The sequence below is a fragment of the Schistocerca cancellata genome, chromosome 1, assembly GCF_023864275.1.
Source record: "Schistocerca cancellata isolate TAMUIC-IGC-003103 chromosome 1, iqSchCanc2.1, whole genome shotgun sequence".
NCBI lineage: Eukaryota > Metazoa > Arthropoda > Insecta > Orthoptera > Acrididae > Schistocerca > Schistocerca cancellata.
The window spans coordinates 867,299,726-867,321,712 of NC_064626.1; the positions used below are offsets into that span (position 1 = coordinate 867,299,726).

Here is a 21,987-nt window from a genome sequence, read left to right on the forward strand (position 1 = left end):
GAGAGTTAACGAATTGGCGACTACTGACAGACGTATCACAGTGAAAGAATTGTCACGCTACGTTGGGATAGGGGATGGAAGTGTCTGCAGAATACTGAAAGTGTTGACGTTAAAAAGGTTTGTGCCAGGTGGATTCCCAGGATGTTGACAGTGGCTCACAAAGAAACAAGAAAAACGGTATGCAGCGAACTTTTGGAACAGTACGGGAATGGTGGAGATGAATTTCTTGGAAGAATTGTGACAGGTGATGAAACATGGCTCCATCGTTTTTCACCAGAGACGAAGAGGCAATCAATGGAGTAGCATCATGCAAACTCAAGCAAGAAAAAAATTCAAAACCACACCTTCTGCCGGAAAAGCTATGGCTACGGTGTTTTTTGATTCCGAAGGACTGTTGCTTGTGGACATCATGCCAAGTGGAACCACCATAAATTCTGATGCATATGTGACGACACTGAAGAAACTTCAAGCTAGACTGAGTCGTGTTCGACCACATCGGCAAAAGCTGGATGTTTTGCTGTTGCACGAAATGCACGGCCACATGTCAGTCAAAAATCCATGGAAGCGATCACAAAACTCGGATGGACAACACTGAAACACCCGCCTTACAGTCCTGACCTGGCTCCAGGTGACCATCATCTGTGTGGGAAATTGAAAGACTCTCTTCGTGGAACAAGGTTTGAAGATGGTGACTCCCTTGTGCACGCTGCCGAACAGTGGCTCCATCAGGTTGGTCCAGAATTTTACCGTGCGGGTATACAGGCGCTGGTTCCAAGATGGCGTAAGGCAGTTGAGAGGGCTGGAAATTATGTGGAGAAATGAAAATATTGTTCCTAAAGGATGTATCTACAGACTGTAAAACTTTCAAACATGTAGAATAAAAGATGGATTTAAAAAAATAGTCTGCCTTTTTTTGGCGTGACCCTCGTAGATTTAAATCATATTCTGTCATAACAGAACGACGCTTTTGATGAAGACTTGTATGAAGTGCGTAGCACAACGGGAAGTTCTAGCAAAATACTGCTAGTCTACTGGTACATCCTGAACATCTAGATCTGACTCGTATCAAAGGAACGCTGCCATCCTTCAACCGTTATGGAAGAATCCACATAGTGGGTTGTGAGCATTAATGCAGGATGTCAGATAGCCATTGTCTGTGTTATACTGCCTCTCACTCATCGTGCTGCTCTATGAAGAGGGAATCTGTTGCACGTGGCTGCTGCAGAGTGGTTCTGTGCTGCGGAGAGCCGCGCCGCGCACTCACCTGCGCGTGTGGGTGGAGCCGCGTCCTCCTGCGGCTCATCCCTGTCGGTCTGACACATCACCTCCTCTTCCGGTGCTGCAGCACTCGCTCTGGCTTCCATCGTCTTTACTCTGAAAAAGAGAATAAAGAATCTGCGTGAGTCTATGATGGACTTCAACCTAATTAATTCTATTGCGCTGTTAGATGTGACGGAGGCAGACAGGCAGTCAACTACACAAATACGGGGACAAAAACAGTATCTGCCTGTGTGGAGCAGGGAAAAAGCGGTTCCTGTCCTTGCGAAAAACTGACAGCTGGAATCCAATTCCTCCATAACTGAGTGAATTAGCGTACACAGGTAGTGAAATACACATTCAGTTACTGAGTTTATTACTTAACTTTCAATAGCATATTAGCGAAGGACTTCAGGCATGAAAATTCGTTTACACAGTTAGAAGAGAACGGCCAGGCGACGTACGACAACAACTTTTCAAATGAGTTTTGACAGATATTACAGTTCTTTTAAAATATGCCATTTTCCATTGTGGAAACAATAATAGCTCAAAAACTGGACAAGTAATTTATTTATGACCGATTGTTTAAAGAAACAGTGTTGTGACAGAACGGATGTTTCACTCGAAGTTTTCTGAGAGGTGATTTCCTAAAGGTTTTCGTTATCACCTAACTCAACATCAACGCCTCTAAGCGCTTCGTGCCGCGCTGGATTAGCCGAGCGGTCTAGGGCGCTGCAGTCGTGGACTGTGCGGCTGGTTTGTCCTTAGGATAATTTAGGTTAAGTAGTCTGTAAGCTTAGGGACTGATAACCTTAGCAGTTAAGTCCCATAAGATTTCACACACATTTTGACTAAGCGCTTCGTTCAACCTTTAGTAATCAATGACGCTGAGAAAATTCTATTTACAACTAGTCTCCAAAATTTGAACGTCTTAAGGCAGCGATAAATTTTGTGAAGGTCGATCTAATCGACTGTTGTTACAAAAAATCATGTACACTATGCGAATTATGATTGAAGAGATTCGGCAGGTGGCTTACCGCTCGACAGCGGCGTCCTTAGGTATATCGAATGCGGCACTACTATCGACACTGCCTGAAAAAAAAAAAAAAACAGTAGAGCAGCCAACACGTGATGGGAAACAAAATGAAACTTCACGGGTTGAGAGGGTGTGTTATGTTATTTCACTGATTATAAAGGCGAGTAAATATTCATCATTTGGATTTGCAGCTGCTTGTGTTGACCGTGTTAGCAGTTAAAATTGTAGGATGTGAGGTCCGCCAGTTACGCAAAACACCGTTTTTTCTCAGTACCCAAACATGTTTCAGCACCACTGTGTCATCATCAGTGGGTTTCCGTTTTATTTATTCTTCACACTTGGTGAGCATGAATTTTCCGGATCACTTGTGTTTTGGTGAAGTGAAAAGTGTTTTACTACCTTATTTGTGGAAAATACGTGTTATATTTACGTGTGCATCACGACACCTCTCCATAATGCGGAGAATAAAAGGGCTTGCCACACGAAAACATGACAAGCTTCCTGTAGTAAATAATACACAAATGATCCGGAAAATTCACGCACACCAAGTGTAAAGAATAAATAAAACGGAAACCCACTGATGATGACACAGTGGTGCAGAAACATGTTTGGGTACTGAGAAAAACCGGTGTTTTTGCATAACTGGCGGACCTCAGACCTCACGTCCTACAAATCGAGTAAAATTTACAAATCACTTGGAAGTATCAGCCCATTTATCAGTATGACGTTGCATCTCCTCTGCTTTAGATGTAAGTACTGATCCGGTTGGGAAGGGTGTCATAAGGCCGTTGATTCCTTTCCTACTGTAAAATGGCCCAAAACTGTTGTGACTGGTCCTTGATGTCCTGGATACTCACGCTGAGACGGATTTGACGTCCGCGCTGGTCCCGCACATGTTCTGCCGGTGGCAGTTCTAGGGATCTTCCTATCCACAGGAATACCTAACATCACGGATACAGTTTATAGAAACAGAAGCCATGTGTGGGCGAGCATTGTTCTACTGGACAATGGCACCAAGAGGTGACACATGAGGACGCAGGATGTCCGTGACCTAGCGTTGTGCCGTCAGTTCCCACAATCACTAACATCAATTACATAAAGTCATACCCGATTGTTCCCCGAAGTACGACCCCAGGAGTAACACCGCTGTGTTGCAAAACACTGTAAGCGTGGATCTCTCCCCAGATGATCCGGGGTGGTGCAGAACCACGATTCATCACTGAACACAATGCGATACATCTTCATCAGCAAACCGTGCTGCCCAGTCACGACAGCACGCCAGACACGGCCGTTTGCATTGCTGTGTTAACGACAGCTTACGCGTGGGACAGTTGGCTCAGCTGGCGCTAGTCTCTGACTAATGATGATGACACGGAATGTTTCAGGACGTCCACTAAAAGCTCTTGGCTGGCTGTCGCTGATGTCTGTGATGTGAAGGGGTGAGGATGCGCTTGGTGCACAATACGGCCACACCCTCTGTAGAGATCAAATGCCGTCGATCGGAAAGTTGACGACGACTTTGGGTGCCCTCACATTCCCATGCAGTCCAGTATCGAGCAACTGTCTCATCTGAATGCTGAGCAAATCTGGACATTGCACAATTCAACCGGCCGGCTGAGTCGTGTTCGACAACGATGCCCCTTTCGAAGTCTGTCAGGTGCAGTTAACGCTGGCTCTGTACCCGGCACCTCCGTGTCTGTCACACTGATCACTCAAGACGTGACGCTGGTGGTGCCTGTTCTGTATCCTACCAGCCCTGGTAACTACAGCAGACAAACAACACTATCGCACTCTAGTGGCCAGTGTACCTGTCACAGAGAACTGCAACTCTAATCATCTTTTACCCTCCGATGATGCCTACTCTGACGTCTGACAGTATCTCCAGGGTGGTTCGCCTTTTTGTTAGGCAGTGGAATTAGCATTGAAGTTTAGGAGTGGAGAAGATGCGTAGCGGATCCATTCGGTATAATCTGACCGAAGCTCCAAAAATACACGCTCGTGTCTGTTATACAATGAATGCCAAAATCTTTTTACCGAATCGTAAAATCGGTGAACAATATAGTGCCAAAGACGAAACTGGGATACATTTGTACAGGCCGGAAACTAAGCTGTCAACTATTTCGGCGTTCCAAAATCAACCGAAACCAACGAAACTGGCTCGTCTGCGAAGCGCTTCCAAGAGAATCGAACTACTGTCTTACTGTCTGTATTCACTTGATTCATTGCCTCACTACTTATTTTTACTTTCTTACATCATATACAAAATACACGGATAGAGATTTTCATCATATTAATAAGATGTTGACTACTTCCAAAATCGTATTTCTGAGATATCAACATCAGTGAGAAAAAAATGTTAACCATAATTGGTTCAGACGATAGCAAAAGTGTATACATTTTAAAAGCGAAAATTCTGCAAAACAATAAAACGATCTGTACCCACTTTTATCTTCTTTCAAGGCTTTTGTAAAAACTCGGAACGTGGCTTTCGTATCAGACCGCTACTTCGAAATACTCTGATGAGGAAATCCTGAGTTAGGTGTCAGAATAAAATGTTAGGAACAAGAAGAAGAATTAGCAATGACCAATGGCATGAAAATGCAGAAAACAATGGAAACCACTGCATTAGAAACATGTAAGGTGTGTGCACAGGGTATGCGGCCTGTGACTGAAAGAGATTCCGGATTAATCCCCATTCGGATTTCCGGGAGGGGACTGTTAAAGGGGAGGTGACCATGAGAAAAAAATGGAATAACGAACGACAGGGTAACATCCTACGTGTCGGAGCTAGGAATGTCAGAAGTTTGAACGTAGTAGGAAAGCTTAAAAATCTGGAAACGGAAATGCACAGGCTGCAACTAGATGTAGTGGAAGACAGTGAAGTGGATAGAACATAAAGATTCTTGGTCGAACCATAATCTGAGTAATATGGACAGCAGCAGAAAATGGTGTAATGGAAGTAGCATTCGTTATGAATAGGAAAGTAGCGAGTGAGGTAGTGAGAACATTTCAGTGATAGGACTGTTCTCATCAGATTCGATAGTAAACTAACGCCGAAAACGATAGTTCGGGTATACATGCCGACGCGCCAAGCAGGAAATGACGAGACAGAGAAAGTATATGAGGATATTAAACGGTTAATTCAGGATACAAAGTGAGATGAAACTTTAATAATCAAGGGGGATAGGAACGCGGTAGTAGGGGAAGGAACAGCAGAAAACTTTACAGGATAATACGGACTTGGAAGCAGGAATGAAAGAGATTAATTGAGTACTGCAAGAATTTTTAGATGGTAATAGCGAAAACACTGTTCAGGAATCACAAGAGGAGGAGATATACTTAGCCGGCCCCTGTGGCCGAGTGGTTCTAGGAGCTTCAGTCTGGAACTGTGCGACCGCTACGGTCGCAGGTTCGAATCCTGCCTCGGGCACGGATGTGTATGATGTCCTTAGGTTAGTTAGGTTTAAGTAGTTCTAAGTTCTAGGGGACTGATGACCTCAGATGTTACGTCACATAGTGCTCAGAGCCATTTGAACCATTTGGAGATATACTTGGAAAGAACTTGAGACACGTGAAGAGTCCAGCGTGATTACATCATGGTCACACAGAGCCTCTGAAATCGGATATTGTATTGTAAGGCGTACGCAGGTGCAGGCATAGATTCAGATCACAATTTATTAATAATGAAGAGTGGACTGAAGTATAAGAAAATCGTTCGGAAGAATCAGTGTGGAAAGAAGTGCGATAATGAAATACTGAGCAACGATGAGACGCGTTTGAAATTCGCTAAGGATGTGGATACTGTGTTAGTGAATATTAAAATAGGCAGTTCAGTTGAAGAGGAATGGACACCTCTAAAACGGGCAATCACAGACGTTGCCCAGACAAACGTAAGTACAAGAAAGGTAACTGCGAAGAAACCATGGGCAACAGAAGAAATATTTGAATTGGTCGATAAAGAAAGAAATACAAAAATGTTCAGGGAAGACAAATGTACAGCAATATAAATCCCTTTTGAATGAAATAAATAGGAAGTGCAGTGCAACCAAGGCGAAATGGCTGTAGGAAAAACGTGAAAAAAAGAAAAAGGAATGATTGTCGGAAGGGCTGACTTCGGTAAAATTAAAAGCAAGGGTGGTAGCATTCAGAGTGCAATGGGAGTTCCATTGTTAAACGAGGAGGAGAGAGAAGGTGGATGGAAATAGCGCATTTAGCGTGGGTCATATCTGATGTGATAGAAGAAGAAACTGAAGTAGATACGGAAGACATAGGGGATCCAGTACAAGAGTCAGAATTTGAAAGAACTCTGGAAGACCTGAGCTCAAACAGATGATATTCTATCGGAATTGCTAAAATCAGTGGGGGAAGAGACAACAAAACTACTATTCAAGTTGGTGTGTAGAATCTACGAGACTGGCGACATACCATCAGAATTTCGGAAAAATTTCATCCATGCAGTTCCGAAGACAGCAAGTGCAGATAAATGCAAGAACTATCGCACAATCAGATTAACAGCTCACGCATTCAAGCAGCTGACAAGAATAATATACAGAAAAATGAAAAAGAAAACTGAGGATCTGTTACATAACAATTGGCTTGGTTTTCTGGAAAAGTATAAAAAAAATGAGCAACTTATCTGATCGTACGCTCTGACGGAATTTCTGATAGAACTAAAGAGTACATACCTCTCACAGTGTGCATTTCCCTGATGATTTCTGTCAACATGTTAGACGAAATGCTCGGGAAGTTTGTCGCATAGCTAGCCGGGCATCACGTTGACCCACGCGTTGGGGGAGCACTGTAGAGACTACTCACGGGCTCAAGTCAACCATCGCCGCGTTCTTCGAACGCCTTATCTAGGCTTGGCGACACTAGAGTAAGCAGCGTACCGAAACACGATAAAGTAATCGCTACAATGTTGATACTAACTAACAAACACGTTAGTTGATACAACTAACAAACACGTTTACGTGTTTGTTAGTTGGTCGTGTATTTCCTGACGAAGAGGGTTCTGAACCTAGAGTCATTATTACATAGGCAACAGAATCAGTAATCAGGGAAATGAAAGCGACCAGACGTATTCACGCCTTATACTTAGGGCTTGGCAAAAACAAGCTAGTTGTCGAATCAACCACCCAGTACCTGGCGTAGAGATAAAAGGTCGTTGTAATAAATATATGTGAGCATCAATTGTTTTATAAGATTTTGACTTCGCACAGAGAAAGACGACTGAGCGTGAAATCTAATATACGTGAATTCTGCAGTTTGTCGAACATAAACTGCAGTGATCTACAAATTCTTTATAACGAATCACAACCTGCAGTATCAACACAGCTTTTATAAGTATAGGTATAATTTTTTTTTATCAATAACCCGCACTTACCCGCGGCTGCGCTAGCATATCAATAGTTTTGTAATGATGAGTAATGGCGAGTAAGTAAGCTACACTACCGCGCAATAACGCCAGCTGCCCTCACATATCTGCTTGTTCGGGTAAGCATAGCTCGTGATGTGCGCAATCACTCCCCAATGCCTCAACCTACGAAGACGTGGTTTATGTTCACTGATGTTCTAGCCCCTATTTCACCCTCTTTCGAGTCGATTTTTCTGTTTTGTTTTGTAAAGTAGCCTATGTTCTTCGACAGCGTCCAGTCTATCTCCACACCAAATTTCATAGAAATCGGTAAAGAGGTTTCGTCTTGAAAACGTGACAGAGTTACTTTCGCAATTATTATATTATAGTACGGAATCGTGGATTTAACTCGTTCTAAGCATTGTATTCATTACGTTGAATGGTATTATGTAGAAAATATCAGCAAATAAAAGCATCTTCACAAATATGATAAGCCGAAAAGTCAAAGAGTAAATAACTTCTTCAAAGAGTAAATACCTTCCCTAATTCGCGTTAGATTCTTCAAATCAATAAATATCTTGTACTAAACACTCTAAACACTTTCTACAGTAGCCTATATCCTTTGTCAACGTTCAAGCTGTCTCCACACCAAATTTCATCAAAATCGATTCAGCTGTTCAGTCGTGAAGAAGTACATCTACAACATCTATATAGATACTCCGCAAGGCACCTTATGATGAGTGGCGGAACGTACCCTGTACCACTACCAGTCATTCCCTTTCGTGTTCCACTCGCAAACAGAGCGAGGGAAAAATGACTATCTGTATGCTTCCGTATGAGCCCTAATTTCTCGTGTCTTATCTTCGTCGTCCTTACGCGCAGTGTATGTTGGGGGGGGGGGGGGGAGGGGGGTTAGAATTATTCAGCAGTCAGCTTCAAATGCCAGTTCTCTAAATTTTCTCAATATTGTTGTTGGACAAGAACGTCGCGTTCCCTCCAGGGAACTCCATTTGAGTTCCGAAGCATCCCGTAGCATTACGTGTTGTTCGAACGTACCAGTAACTAACCTAGCAGCCCGCCTCTCTATTGTTTCGATGTCCCCTTTCAATTCGACCTGGTACGGATCCAAAATACTCGAGCAGTATTCAAGAATAGGTCGTAGCAGTGTCCTGCATGCGGTATCATTAGCAGATAAACCACCCTTTCCCAAAATTCTCCCAATAAACCGAAGTCGACCATTCGCCTTCCCTACCACAGTCTTCACATGCTCGTCCCATTCCATATCACTTTGCAAGTAACACTTTCGCATTCATTACATTAGTATGGAGTTCAACTTTTTATGCTCTTTGGGTATCATATTAATATGAATCAACTTTTTTTTATTATCGCTCTTGTTATTTTTAGGTAAAATCTGAACCCATTGTAGAGTGGTAAAGTCATGCGTATGAATTACTGGGTTGTTTAATTTCCATAAATGAATAAGAGTATTTCAAGACATAAAAATATTCATTTTTGTGACCATAGTGTCCGTAGTTGTTTTATAATTCATGAGGGTATTTTTGATCCGTCGTTGAAACTATAAAGTGCGTGATTTTTTTCACCAGACGCGTTTCGCTTTATTGAAGTTAAAGCATCATCAGTGGTCTGTAGTTAAGTTTATTTACATTTTGATTTGCTTTTTAGATCGAAAAACAGTTCGTTAAGAATATGTTGGTTTGTACTTACGGTGATTTTTCGGCTGCTTTCTCGCTTACATCGGGAAATGCGGTCTGCTAGCACATCGTTGTTTTTCTGTGTTACACAGTGTTAATTTTTCTCTACTTTTTAGATGTTCTGCAGCACTACGCATTGCTCACAACACACTTTTATGCACACCACTGTATTCTGTTTTTGTACTTCAAGTATGTGTTGATGTTTGTGTATTGTAGTGTGCCGGCCGTGGTGGCCAAGCGGTTAAAGGCGCTACGGTCGCACGTTCGAATCCTGCCTCGAGCATGGATGTGTGTGATGTCCTTAGGTTAGTTAGGTTTAAGTAGTTCTAAGTTCTAGGGGACTGATGACCTTAGAAGTTAAGTCCCATAATGCTAAGAGCCATTTGAACCATTTTTTTTTTTGTATTGTAGTGTTGTCAACATAACCTTCCCACTACTTTGTCTTTGACCTACAAATATTCTATTCTAAATTAGGTTATTGTATGTGTCTAATTCTATTTAAGTATGTTTCTGTGTATTTATATGCTGTGTAAGAGTAGAGAAGGAATAGCGATGGAGATTTATTTATTTATTTTTTTGGGAGGAGAAACCATGATGAGTGGACATAAGTATATAGCAGTGTGATGGAGTATGGGTTAGAGGAGAAGGTGAGGAGCGAGAGGTGAAATGAAACTAACCCACACTCCATCACACTGCTATATACTTATGTCCACTCATCATGGTTTCTCCTCCCAAAAAAATAAATAAATAAATCTCCATCGCTATTCCTTCTCTACTCTTACACAGCATATAAATACACAGAAACATACTTAAATAGAATTACACGCATACAATAACCTAATTTAGAAAAGAATATTTGTAGGTCAAAGACAAAGTAGTGGAAAGGTTATGTTGGCAACATTACAAAACACAAACATCAACACATACTTGCAGTACGAAAACAAACAGAATACAGTGGTGTGGATACAAATGTGTTGTGAGAAATGCATAATGCTGCTGAACATCTGAAAAGTAGACGAAAATTATCACTGTCTAACACAGAAAAACAATGATGTGCTAGCAGACGGCATTTCCCGATGTAAGCGAGAAAGCAGCCGAAAAATCACCGTTAGTACAAACCAACCTATTCTTAACGAACTATTTTTCGAACTAAAAGGCAAATCAAAATGTAAATAAACTTAATTATAGACCACTGATGATGCTTTACCTCAATAAAGCGAAAGGCGTCTGATAAAAAAATCATGCACTTTTGTAGTTGCAACGACGGGTCAAAAATACCCTCATGAGGAGTAAAAATACTCTTCCACCACTCGGAGGGTGAAAAAGATTGCGAAGACGAGTCAATGAAATGAAAATAACATCATCAAGCGCCTGATTCCAAAAGTGTTTCAAATAACAGGCGTATGTAAACGTAGACGCTTGACGTGTGTAGAGATACACATTTTTATCTTTGCACAGTGATCTACAGCTGATATCCCACCCACTTCGTTTAACTAGATGTACGTTCTCTGCTTCGCTTGCATACATGCGACACATACTGTTACTGACAGCTACGAGATACTAATTGCACAGCAGCACCAACGCGTTGCTGGCGCCACACAGCTAACTGAACGCCGCCCGCCGGCTCAAACAGTAGCACTCAACGCAGAAGCCTTGCCTTTGTCCCAGACCGTCACCGCTGCGAGATACGGTACGCTCCAGCCTGCTGCTTTTAAGTGTTAACAGGCAGGATGTCGCGGCCTTGTGACTTACCGATAACGATGGTCTCCTAGATAAGTGCCTCCCCGCGAAGCAATTCATATCCATCAAAAGGTATTATGGGTGACAGATTTTATCACTTGTATCATTAGCACTGACGCTTCTAAAACCCGCGTCACACGTAAATTCCCTCTGGAACCAAAAAGGGGACTAAATTTAGGAAACAAAAATGTGCTAGAAATTAATCACAACCTTCATTACCAATGGTGGATCAGTGGAATAGTAATGTTTTCGAGGCCGGCCGCGGTGGTCTAGCGGTTCTGGAGCTGCAGTCCGGAACCGCGGGACTACTACGGTCGCAGGTTCGAATCCTGCCTCGGGCATGGGTGTGTGTGATGTCCTTAGGTTAGTTAGGTTTAAGTAGTTCTAAGTTCTAGGGGACTTATGACCTAAGATGTTGAGTCCCATAGTGCTCAGAGCCATTTTTTTTAATGTTTTCGAGGAGTTGGAGAGCCTTCACAAAAACTTTTGTTCCAACCTTGTTTACTGAAGGCGACTCCTCTCTCAATAATCGTTCTGTGATTTCGATTTATGGTAGGAAACGCACCCATTCGTGCCAAGTATTGTTACAACTGTCAGGTTTGGCAATGGCGGCTCATGGGGCATCTCACGGATTGTGTGGGCTATTTTACTGGATACAGGTGGTACCTGGCAAGCCACATCATGTATCACATTTTAGTTTCCCTAAATCATTTTCGGCAAACGCCATGTTCTTAAAGTTATTTGACACTATAACCCAAATCCGTAGAGCCACTCAAATTGTTTACAGCAATTACATCGGTACTTTTAAAAGCTTTACATATGCAGTACACACTCTCTTTCCGATGTTCAATTGTATATTACATCACATCGTTCATTATTTTGTCGTAATATTCAGTTACATTACTTGTACTTACTTTACAATACACACAACTCACAATGTTCTCCACTATTCGATAATTTCTATGCACTTAAGTGCTTTTATATAACTACCTCCACGTTTAAGTATCTTTAAACCAACATTATCCTCAATCAAGCATGTAGTAGTTGTCTGATACACTTCAATTGGTTTCTCTCGATTACAGCTCTTTTCACTCTCGTAATTGACTATTATATCGTTTCATTAATGGGAAGAAAATCTAAAATGTTATATGTCCTGCTGATGTTCCCAATACAAAAAGCGATTTTCACATATCTATATCTTGAACAGCGTTAGCGTCAAAGGAAATCTTTGTCGCTGTGCTTTAGAAAATTAAATAGTTGAGATAGTATGTTTACTTCAGTGATCTACAAGTAATATTGATTTTGCCTAGACCTTCCCCATTTTTTCTTATTTGTGTGATACTCCTTTCTCTCCAATCTTTATGCCTAGTTAATTCTAATAAGCCGTTGCTACATCTTGCAAATAGCTAACAAGTATTTCGGCGTCTCCTCATGAAATATCATGATAAAAACTCACGATAAGCCTCACTCCCAGACGCAATAATGTTGTAGAGGACTAGTAAGTACAGTGAAAATACGAGGGCTGTTGGGAAAGTAAATTCCGTTTCGCGAGATATCCGACCTTGCTTTCCTAATACCTCGTGTACCTCCAAGGCTAAAATTCAAATTTAGCTTTATCACAGAGTGGAAGAGAATTAGGACTGTAGGATGTTAAAAGGCTGGCGCTGTCGAATAGTTGAACAGCTGGAATTTTCAAACAGTTGGGACTACAAAGCCTGCGCCCATCGGTGAGTATACGTCGCATCAGTCACGTCTGGGACTGGTTTAAGCTATATTACATAGAATACGATTACGTACTGGACCGGATAAGACACAAGACGTCCACAAAAGCTGCGAATATGAATAATATAAGGGGGTATAGTTTGTGTTGTTGCCCCGAATGATGATTACACGAATATTTTGTCAGGATTTGTAAGCGGTGGCTCCTTGAGGTACGGCAATACACGAACACGAGAAGTAAGTTTAAACAGTTTTATTAACAAAGGAGGATTATAAAAGACGCACACTATGCGCACCTATCATCACTGTGTCTAACATCCTAGCACCGGCAAGTTACGGTCGTATCGAAAGGCTCTATGGTGAGCTAAGGAAAAGATGCACATTCGTGCCCGAGGCCACACTGGTTAATACCGCGCGCTGCAGACGGCGGCCAGTAGCGCACTCGCTGCGTCGCACTGCGGCTGGACACACATGTCCTGACCAAGCAAAGTGTCAGCATTTGAGAAAGGCCGGCTGGCGAGCGCGTGCCCGTACACTCTGCTGTCTAAGAATACTGCCAATTCAGAGCAAATTAACTTATGACTATGTTTACACACATGCAAATCATTTTCATTTAGTGACACAAAATATCTTCGATCCTTGCTGATCAGTAGATAATCATTCAGTACATACTTAAATAAATACCCACCTGTCTCTATTTCACAGGGTAAGTATAAATCTTATACATTTCAAAATTATGCTTTGATCTAGCAATGGGAATAGAAACAATAACGTTAATTTATCTTCAATCATTAATAAGAGTGTGGTGGTTAACTTATAGTAAGCATATAAACTGTAAGAGTTAACAGGGTAAATCATAGTATATGTTGCATCTAGCTTTCGTTCAATTGGTAGTAGGATCTGAAAAAATTGTTCTGGATGTAGTGGTACACTGCTCAAACAATCATTTGAACTACTTTCTAAGGCTAAGTTAAGGGCATCAATTCTAGCATTTGGTAAACTATCAGTAATCCTTAACAAAAGAGTGTTTAAATCTAACAGTTTCATTACGAATTACGTGGAAATGTGAGATAAATTGCTTTACAATCAGTTCAATGAAAACTGTTTGGTTAGTAATGGTTCTTTGCATATTCTTTAATACGATAATTTCTTTAGAGAGGTTAGTTGAATCAGTACTGGACTGTTGTTCAAGAGCTAATATTTTTCCTTTAACTTTCAGTACATCTCGACTAGTTAAAGTACCTAATACAGTAAGAAGGATACTCCCTCCAAAATCAAACCAGGCACGTTTATGCCTAATTAAAGTTTTGTGTGGCAAAGGCTTTAAAAAACAGTAAATCTCTTGCTCATAATTAGCAAATGTAGACTCTACCTGCATTTTGGCTGTGATCCAGTTACTATACCAAAATGTACCCATTTCCAAAATTGTATAATTACCCTTAACAGAACGAATTAGGTCAATTTGCTTCTTTACAGAACTGAACTGTTGCTGGATTTCACTTAGATTGTACTTGAGGACAAATTTTGTATTACTTGTTGAAATACCATGTCTGATCTGTACTCTTTGGTACTATTACTACAGCATTAGTGTGAATGTGTGTGAAATCTTATGGGACTTAACTGCTAAGGTCATCAGTCCCTAAGCTTGCACACTACTTAACATAAATTATCCTAAGGACAAACACACTCACCCATGCCCGAGGGAGGACTCAACCTCCGCCGGGATGAGCTGCACAGTCCACGACTGCAGCGACTTAGACCGCTCGGCTAATCCCACGCGCCTACAGCATTAATGGAATATGCTATCATAGCAAACATTAGAATAAAAATGAACATGGTTAATTAGTTCTAAATACCAGAGTTAACAATGAACATAAAATAAATGCGTTTCTTGTGGTAACCTGTGGAATGAAAGGTTTAGTTTCACTGTGCACTCGTGCAATACCCTCAACACTAAATTTTCACAACATATTCACATAAGCACATGGCTCAAATAAACACACGCATTGCACTCTCACACACTAAACACGTTTACGCAGATTGTAAGGGTGTCTGGAACAGGATCGCTCGGAATGTGGCGATGCGTCGGCCTCGAAGTCTGGACTGCGACCTCGCGATTCTCGTTTCCTGGGTTTGAGAACAGCAGGTCTGCCTCTCGGTCGCTCCTCATTGTCTTGCGATACTACAGGAAATCTACCCAGAAATGACTTTACACGATTGACATTAACGACAATCGAACGAAAGGGCAGTTGGAGCTTAAGAGTGACTGGCAACAACACCTCCAAGGTTGGATATGATCATTTCCAAAACTTCTTAAACTTTTTGACTTGACTCTTCTTTAACACACGTTGCTCATATACACAAGATATCCAACTCGATACTGTGGCACTGCTGTTTGGCGGTCGTGTTGTCTTGCTTGCTGAAGAAAAGATTGATGATTCCACTGTTTCACTCCCCTCCATGCTTCCTTTAGCTTGCGTGTAGATCCCTTACATGTTCATTGCTGATTCCAGCAGTCGATCGAGCAAAGTCCGAGGGTGAATGCATCCTTCTTCTGCAGACGATCTCATATGGACTTAGGCCAGTTGAGCTGTGCATTTTGGCATTGTAACAGCTTACCAAGTACGATAAACAGACATCCCAATTGTCGTGTTTGCTGCTCACATAATGGCTAACCATTTTAATAGTTGTTCTGTGTACTCGCTCGACTCTTCCACTTCCTTTAGGGTGTGCTGGTGTAGTCCTTAATTGAGTTATTTGCATGAGTTTACAAGTTTGTTTAAGTAATTCACTCATAAAATTCGTTCCTTGATTACTAATTATACTGAATGGTGATCCAAACTTAAGAGTCCATTCTTTTACAAAAACTTTAGCTATACTCTCAGCACTCTGATCAGGTACTGGTATAATGAAGAGGTATCTAGAGAAATGATCTAACATTGTCAGTACATATTTGTTTCCATCTTTAGTCTTAGGCAACGGTCCTACGACATCTAGTCCTACTCGTTCAAATGGTTCACTTGTTTCTGGCAATTCTTGCAGTGGTGCTCTACTTTTTCCTACATTATTCCCTCTGTTACAGGAATCACATTGTGAAACAAACTCGGAAACGTCAGCTTTGCGGCTCGGCCACGAAAACATTTGAGCTATTTTAATGTTTGTTGCTTTTTTACCGCAATGTCCTGATAGTAAAGAATCGTGTTGCTCTCTCATGATTTGCTCTTTCATGCTTTCTGGAGTAACTAGGCGGTTTCCTTTACTAGTGATTTTGTACGATAATCCATCTATTTCGACAAAATGTTGATCATTTTTTCCATAATTTGCATTGTGGATCTTCTTCCTGAGCTGCCTTTAACTCTTCTTCTCGACTCATTGTAACACAAACATTGACTTTTCGACTCATTGCATCAGCATTCACATGTTGTTTACCAGGTCGGTGAATAACCTTAAATTTGTACTCACTCGGTCTTAATACTATCTTGTAAATGTGGAACTAGGGTCCTTTAAGCTCAATAACCTTTTAGGTGCGGCATGATCTGTAATAACTCTAATTCTCTTCCTGTTAAGAAACACCTGTTATGTTTTATACCAAAAACCAAAGCACAAAGCTCCTTCTCAGTAGTGGTATAGTTACATTCTGCTTTGTTTTATTGTCTTGAAGCAAATGAGATTGGATGCTCATGACCATCAACTTCTTGAGACAAGATTGCACCTATGGCAAAATTGGATGCATCTGTTGAAAGAATAAAAGGTTTACTGAAATCCAGATAAGCTAACACTGGGGCTGTGGTTAGAGCAGTTTTAAGTTCTTCCATTGCCCTTTGGCATTCTGTTGACCAATTAAATGTGACTCCTTTCTTCAGCAGCTGTGTCATTGGACGTGCTGTAATCGCATAACCGGCTTAAATCGTCTGTAGAAGTTTGACAATCCCAAGACTGATTGTAGTTCTTTCAAATTCTGTAGTTCAGGAAAATTCTTTACATCTTCAATTAATTTTGAATCAGGTCGAACACCTTCACTGGTTATAACATGACCAAGATAGTTAACTTTGCTTTGTGCAAAATGACATATCTCTATTGATAAAGACAGGTTTGCGCTTCTTATACGCTCAAAAACAGCTTGTAGCCTCTCAGTATGCTGCTTCATGTTTTCACCAAAAATTATTACATCATCAAAGCAAACAAGTGCTTGTGTTGGGGTGAGCCCTCGTAAAACTGAATCCATCAGGCGTTTAAACGTAGCTGGAGCATTGCAAAGTCCAAATGGCATACGAAGATACTTGTATAATCCTGTTGCTGTTACAAATGAAGTTTTTGCTTGATCATGCGGATGCACTATTAACTGGTGATAACCACTTGTTAAATCACATACTGAAAAAATTCGACATCTGCCCAAGTAATCCAAGGTTTCCACTAAATTTGGTAAGGGGTAAATGTCGGGTGCGGTCACAGCATTCAAAGATCGGTAATCAACATAAAAACAGAACTGTGGTTCTCCAGAAATTGATTTCTTCTTTACAATTACAACAAGCGAACACCTCGGTGGTCTGAAGGATCTCTTGGTTTTATAATTCCGGCTTCTAATTGTTGTTCAACCATGTCTTCTGCCAACTCTCTTTGACTAAATGGTATTTGGTAAGGTTTCTGTGTGATTGGGGCTGCATTCCCTGTATGAATACGATGCTGAACTAAATGAGTGACAGGTAAATTTGCACGTTCTCGGAATAAATCTGCATACTCCAGCAAAACAGGCGCTAAACTCTTCTGTTCATCAGCTGTCAAATGTTCTATCTTGTTCCAAATCTTGCGCTTCAGTTCATTATTAACTTTGTCTCCTCGTTGTAATTTTGCGGTACTGTTGCAAAAATTTGTGTTTATAACTGCAGTATTTGTTACCTCATCTGGAATCTGTATTACGTCACTTTTACTTACGCTCGACACTTCAGCAACTTTCGTTGCTCGTGGCAAAACAACATCCTCATTGCTCATATTCGTTATTGTAACCGGGACTTTTGCGACATTCTGTCTCACCATTGTAGCGACACCTACACTTCTAGCAACATAACAATGCATTGTATCCAATAACTCACTTTTCTTGGATCGCTCAAGTCATAACAAAGTTCCTTCCTTGCATCGGGGTGACTTAACTTCAACGTAGATTGTCTTTCCTGCTCCCTTGGGAATGTACTCAGGCTGATCAATTTGAACATTGACTCGGACGGTTTGAAGTGATGCATCGTTTGGGCGGCCCATTCCCATGACGTCAGTATTTCTGCTCCTTTGAGTACGATCTGAAGAACGATTTCCTAGGTTATAGTTGCTACGGCCTAGTCTGATCTTTCTTTCTGCGACAAATATCTCTGCCTCGTTAGCGGACAAGAAATGAAATCCAAGTACACCATCATAACACGTTTCGTTGTTTGAAACTACTTGTACCCTTGCTGTGTATTTATCTTAATTTTCACCTTCATCTTGGCGTTGGCCAAGAATTAATTCTACGTCAACTTCTCCATAGTTACGTAGCTTTCCTCCGTTTAACCCTCGCACTTTTAAGAGCGCCGGTTTCAATTTATCCCATTTATGTATGAAACACCACATTAATGAGGTCTGTGCTCCTGTGTCAATGAGTAGTATGATGTTTCTCCCACGATATATAGCACCAATCACGAATTCATTTTCGGTCTGATTTTCGCTGGAACTAACAGGAATCACTGTCTCTGACAAGGGGCGGACGGAGTGGTGGCCCGTATGTCCTCGTACTCGTTTAAAGATTTGGCAGATTGTCTGTTGTTCGCATACCTTTCTTCTTGTTGCGACAATCTCTCGAAACATGACCCTGCATACCGCAATGATAGCAGATTCGATTCTCTTTACAATCATTACGCTTGTGACCCAGCTTATTGCATTTGCAGCATTATACTATTGTGTTGAAAACTGCGTTCTTGCTTCTGCATCTCATTCGGTCCTCTTAGTGCTTCAACGAAATCAACAGCTTATTCTACTGCTTCCTGAAACGTTTTACATCGCGCCAATCTAACAGCTTTGCTTACTTCCTCTCCGTGCAACCCATGAATGAATGTGTCCAAGGCTCTCTGGTCGGCTTCAAACAACTGAATACGATTTTCATTTTCATCTTCTGCTAACTCGTAGGTTTGAGCATTGATGTTTCGAATTCTGTCGGCAAACTGCTCGATAGATTAGTCTCGTCGCATTCGCAAACTGTGAAGCTGCTCTCTGTAAAATCTGTTGGCGTTTTTACGTTTAAACCTCCGAACAACAATCGTTCTAAATTCATTGTAATCTTCTATTATAATGCAAGTAGGCTCCGTGCTAGTGAAATCTTGTGCTGCTCCCTGAATTCTTAATTTGGCAACCACTAGCTTATCGGAATCTGTCCATGATCCTAACAGGGCGGCACCTTCAAGTTTACGAAAAAACACTTTCACATCATCTTCAGGCTTCCCGCTAAACATTGGTACTGATGGCTATAATGAAAAATTCTTTATTGTAGTTGTGCATGAACTATCATTTGACAAGTCTCTCGGAATGTTACGCTCGCTTCTTTCTGCTTTTAACTGCCGAATCTCTTCTTGCAGTTCATTAATAACAGTTTGTAGATCGACAACGTTACTCTAACTGGATTGCGACATTCCGTCTAATTTAACGCCAATGAGTCACTGAAATGTAAAATAAAAGTCCATCACTGCCTTTCGTATTCTAGCCAAACTGGAGTAGACCAACCTGAATTTCAGCGTTGGATGTCCCCGCGTAGTCGGAAGACGTTCGCGCTGCTGCTGCTCGAAGTTCACATTGTACTGCGCCTCTTCCGGACTGTAGATTTTCCGTAATTATCCCACTTCTATAAGGGGGTATAGTTTGTTTTGTTGCCCCGGGTGATGATTACACGAATATTTTGTCAGGATTTGTAAGCTGTGTGTCCTTGAGGTACGGCAATACGCGAACACGAGAAGTAAGTCTAAACAGTTTTATTAATAAAGGCAGATTGTAAAACACGCACGCTACGCGCACCCATCATCACTGTGTCTAACACCGGCTAATTACGGTCGTATCGAAAGGCTCCATGGTGAGCTAAGAAAAGAGATATATTCGCGCCCGAGGCCGCGCTAGTTAATACCGCGCGCTGCGGACGGCAGCCAGTCACTTACTCCCTGCGTCGCACTGCGGCCAGACGCACGCAAATTGTCAGCATTCGAGATAGGCCGGCTGGCGAGCGCGTGCCCGTACTGTACGGCTGCTTGAAACCCGTAGACCCTTACAATAAAGAGATGCCCCATAATTTGACGTGAACACGATGGGAGAAAATATGCTGCCAGAAACTGGACAGCAATAAGGGCAAACATATCCAAAAACCATTTAACTCTCAAGTGGAGCCGACGTGGTATCGGGTAGTAAATGAAACAACAGCAAAAAATGATGAGCTTAATGCAATTAAACTTTGCGAAACTATCAAATATTCTTACTGTGAAGAAAAGGACTATTTGGAGCACAGATTTGTATGCATCAAATACGAGCAGATAGGCCTGTGCACAAAAATTAATCTTGCTTTAATGAATAGACCAAAGACATATACAGATAACTGAAGTTTTTAAACCGGAGGAGAGAATTATACCCCAACGAAACAAATGCCATACTATGGCCGATGGGAAACATTGTCCAGTACATCATAAGTCGAAGTAACAAAAAATTAGAGAGTTTTCTTAAATATCTAAGAATAGAGAGGCAGAGAATGAGAGGATTTAAGAATCACGAAGCAGCATATCAAAGGTACTAGGATGCTATTTAACAGTAACTTCCTTATGAGCAATAACTGTTTCAAGACTGAAGATATGATTCCTTTTCACGTATTCTTTTATTTATCCATTTACTTACTTTTCATTTAGACAGTAAGAAGCAGTTCCTTTCTTTATATGTTCAGTAGATCTCTTGTTTATACTTATTGTCGTCTGTACCTTTACCGTGTTATAATGACACAGTCATTTTGTGCGGAGCCTCCGTCCCACAACGTCTCAATCGTTTCTACAAAGGTGAGTTGTTTTTCTTTTTCTTTTAACCTGCTCAAGTATTCCTAACTTACTAGTTTTATACCTTGTTTTGCCTTGGTATCTTGGACAGATCACAGCTTTGTGACAAGCTTCAGCTGCTTGTGTACACGGAACTGGTTCGTTAGTTTTATGACTAAATTACTCATCAGCAGTTTCAGATAGTGTAATTCCACCATCCTACACGGAAAGTTATTTTTGGTTCCAGCAGGTAATTGGATGATCCGCGATGTGGAAGTGCCCAGACTCACATCTTCGAGAAACATCCGTACCTTAATTCGACATAGAAGATCTGTTTAAGATCTTCAATTTTGTAAAGTCGTATTGACATATACGTAATGAGCATATTTTTGTGTTTGAGAAACTCATTTCATCTTGAGTGATTCTTGTTGACGTATATAATATACATTAACTTTCTAATCGTCTAATGTTTGTTCTCCACATGGACAAATAGTCGAATCTCAAAGTATCTATCCACTTTGAGCTATAGCAACCATACTTAACATTCGTATATCTACTCTCCATCTTTATTGGAAACAGTCTCATTATATCCATACTAACTTAGCTTATATGTATGAACATTTACACCAAAGTAAGTATAAAAGTGATGTATGTTTCATGTACCAGTTTTGAAGGTCCTTTCCTGTGCTAGCTTTTGGTTTATAATTTGTCGTCCTATTTAGAGACACATGAGGGAAATATTGAAAATGACATATTTTGCACGTGACGGAGAACACGCCAAGGCCAAGCCACCCAGTCTAGAGGACCATATAATGTGGATATCCCTACAGCGACCGAAACCACCGATAAAAGAGAATTTACTAAATAGAGACTTAAACACAGCGTGATATAGCATATACAGCAGTAAATGCAAGGGGCGATCAAAACGAAACGAGCCAGAGGCATAATTACAGAAACCAGTACCTGTATGTTAGAAGTGTTGACCCTGGCTTTTGAGACACTTGTCCCACTGTGACACAAGGCGGTGAATGGCTGTCTCATAAAATTCCCGGGGCTGCGACGTTAACCAGTTCCGCACGTACAGCTGGACGTCGTCGTCCGAGGTGAATCGTTTGCCCCTGAGAGCCTTCTTAAGGAGACCAAAAATGG

General features: G+C 41.3%; 1 protein-coding gene across 1 annotated transcript in view; it reads right to left on the bottom strand.

The window, feature by feature from the left end:
- LOC126108987 (proton-coupled folate transporter-like) overlaps nt 1-7,125 on the bottom strand; it is a 29,371-nt gene extending 22,246 nt beyond the window's left edge. The window contains exons 1-2 of the mRNA XM_049914394.1: nt 7,109-7,125; nt 1,265-1,374 (exon numbers count right to left, since the gene is read on the bottom strand). Coding sequence (XP_049770351.1) covers nt 1,265-1,374; nt 7,109-7,125 — 127 coding nt within the window. The remainder of the gene's footprint in view (nt 1-1,264; nt 1,375-7,108) is intronic.
- Between the last annotated feature and the right edge of the window lie 14,862 nt (nt 7,126-21,987).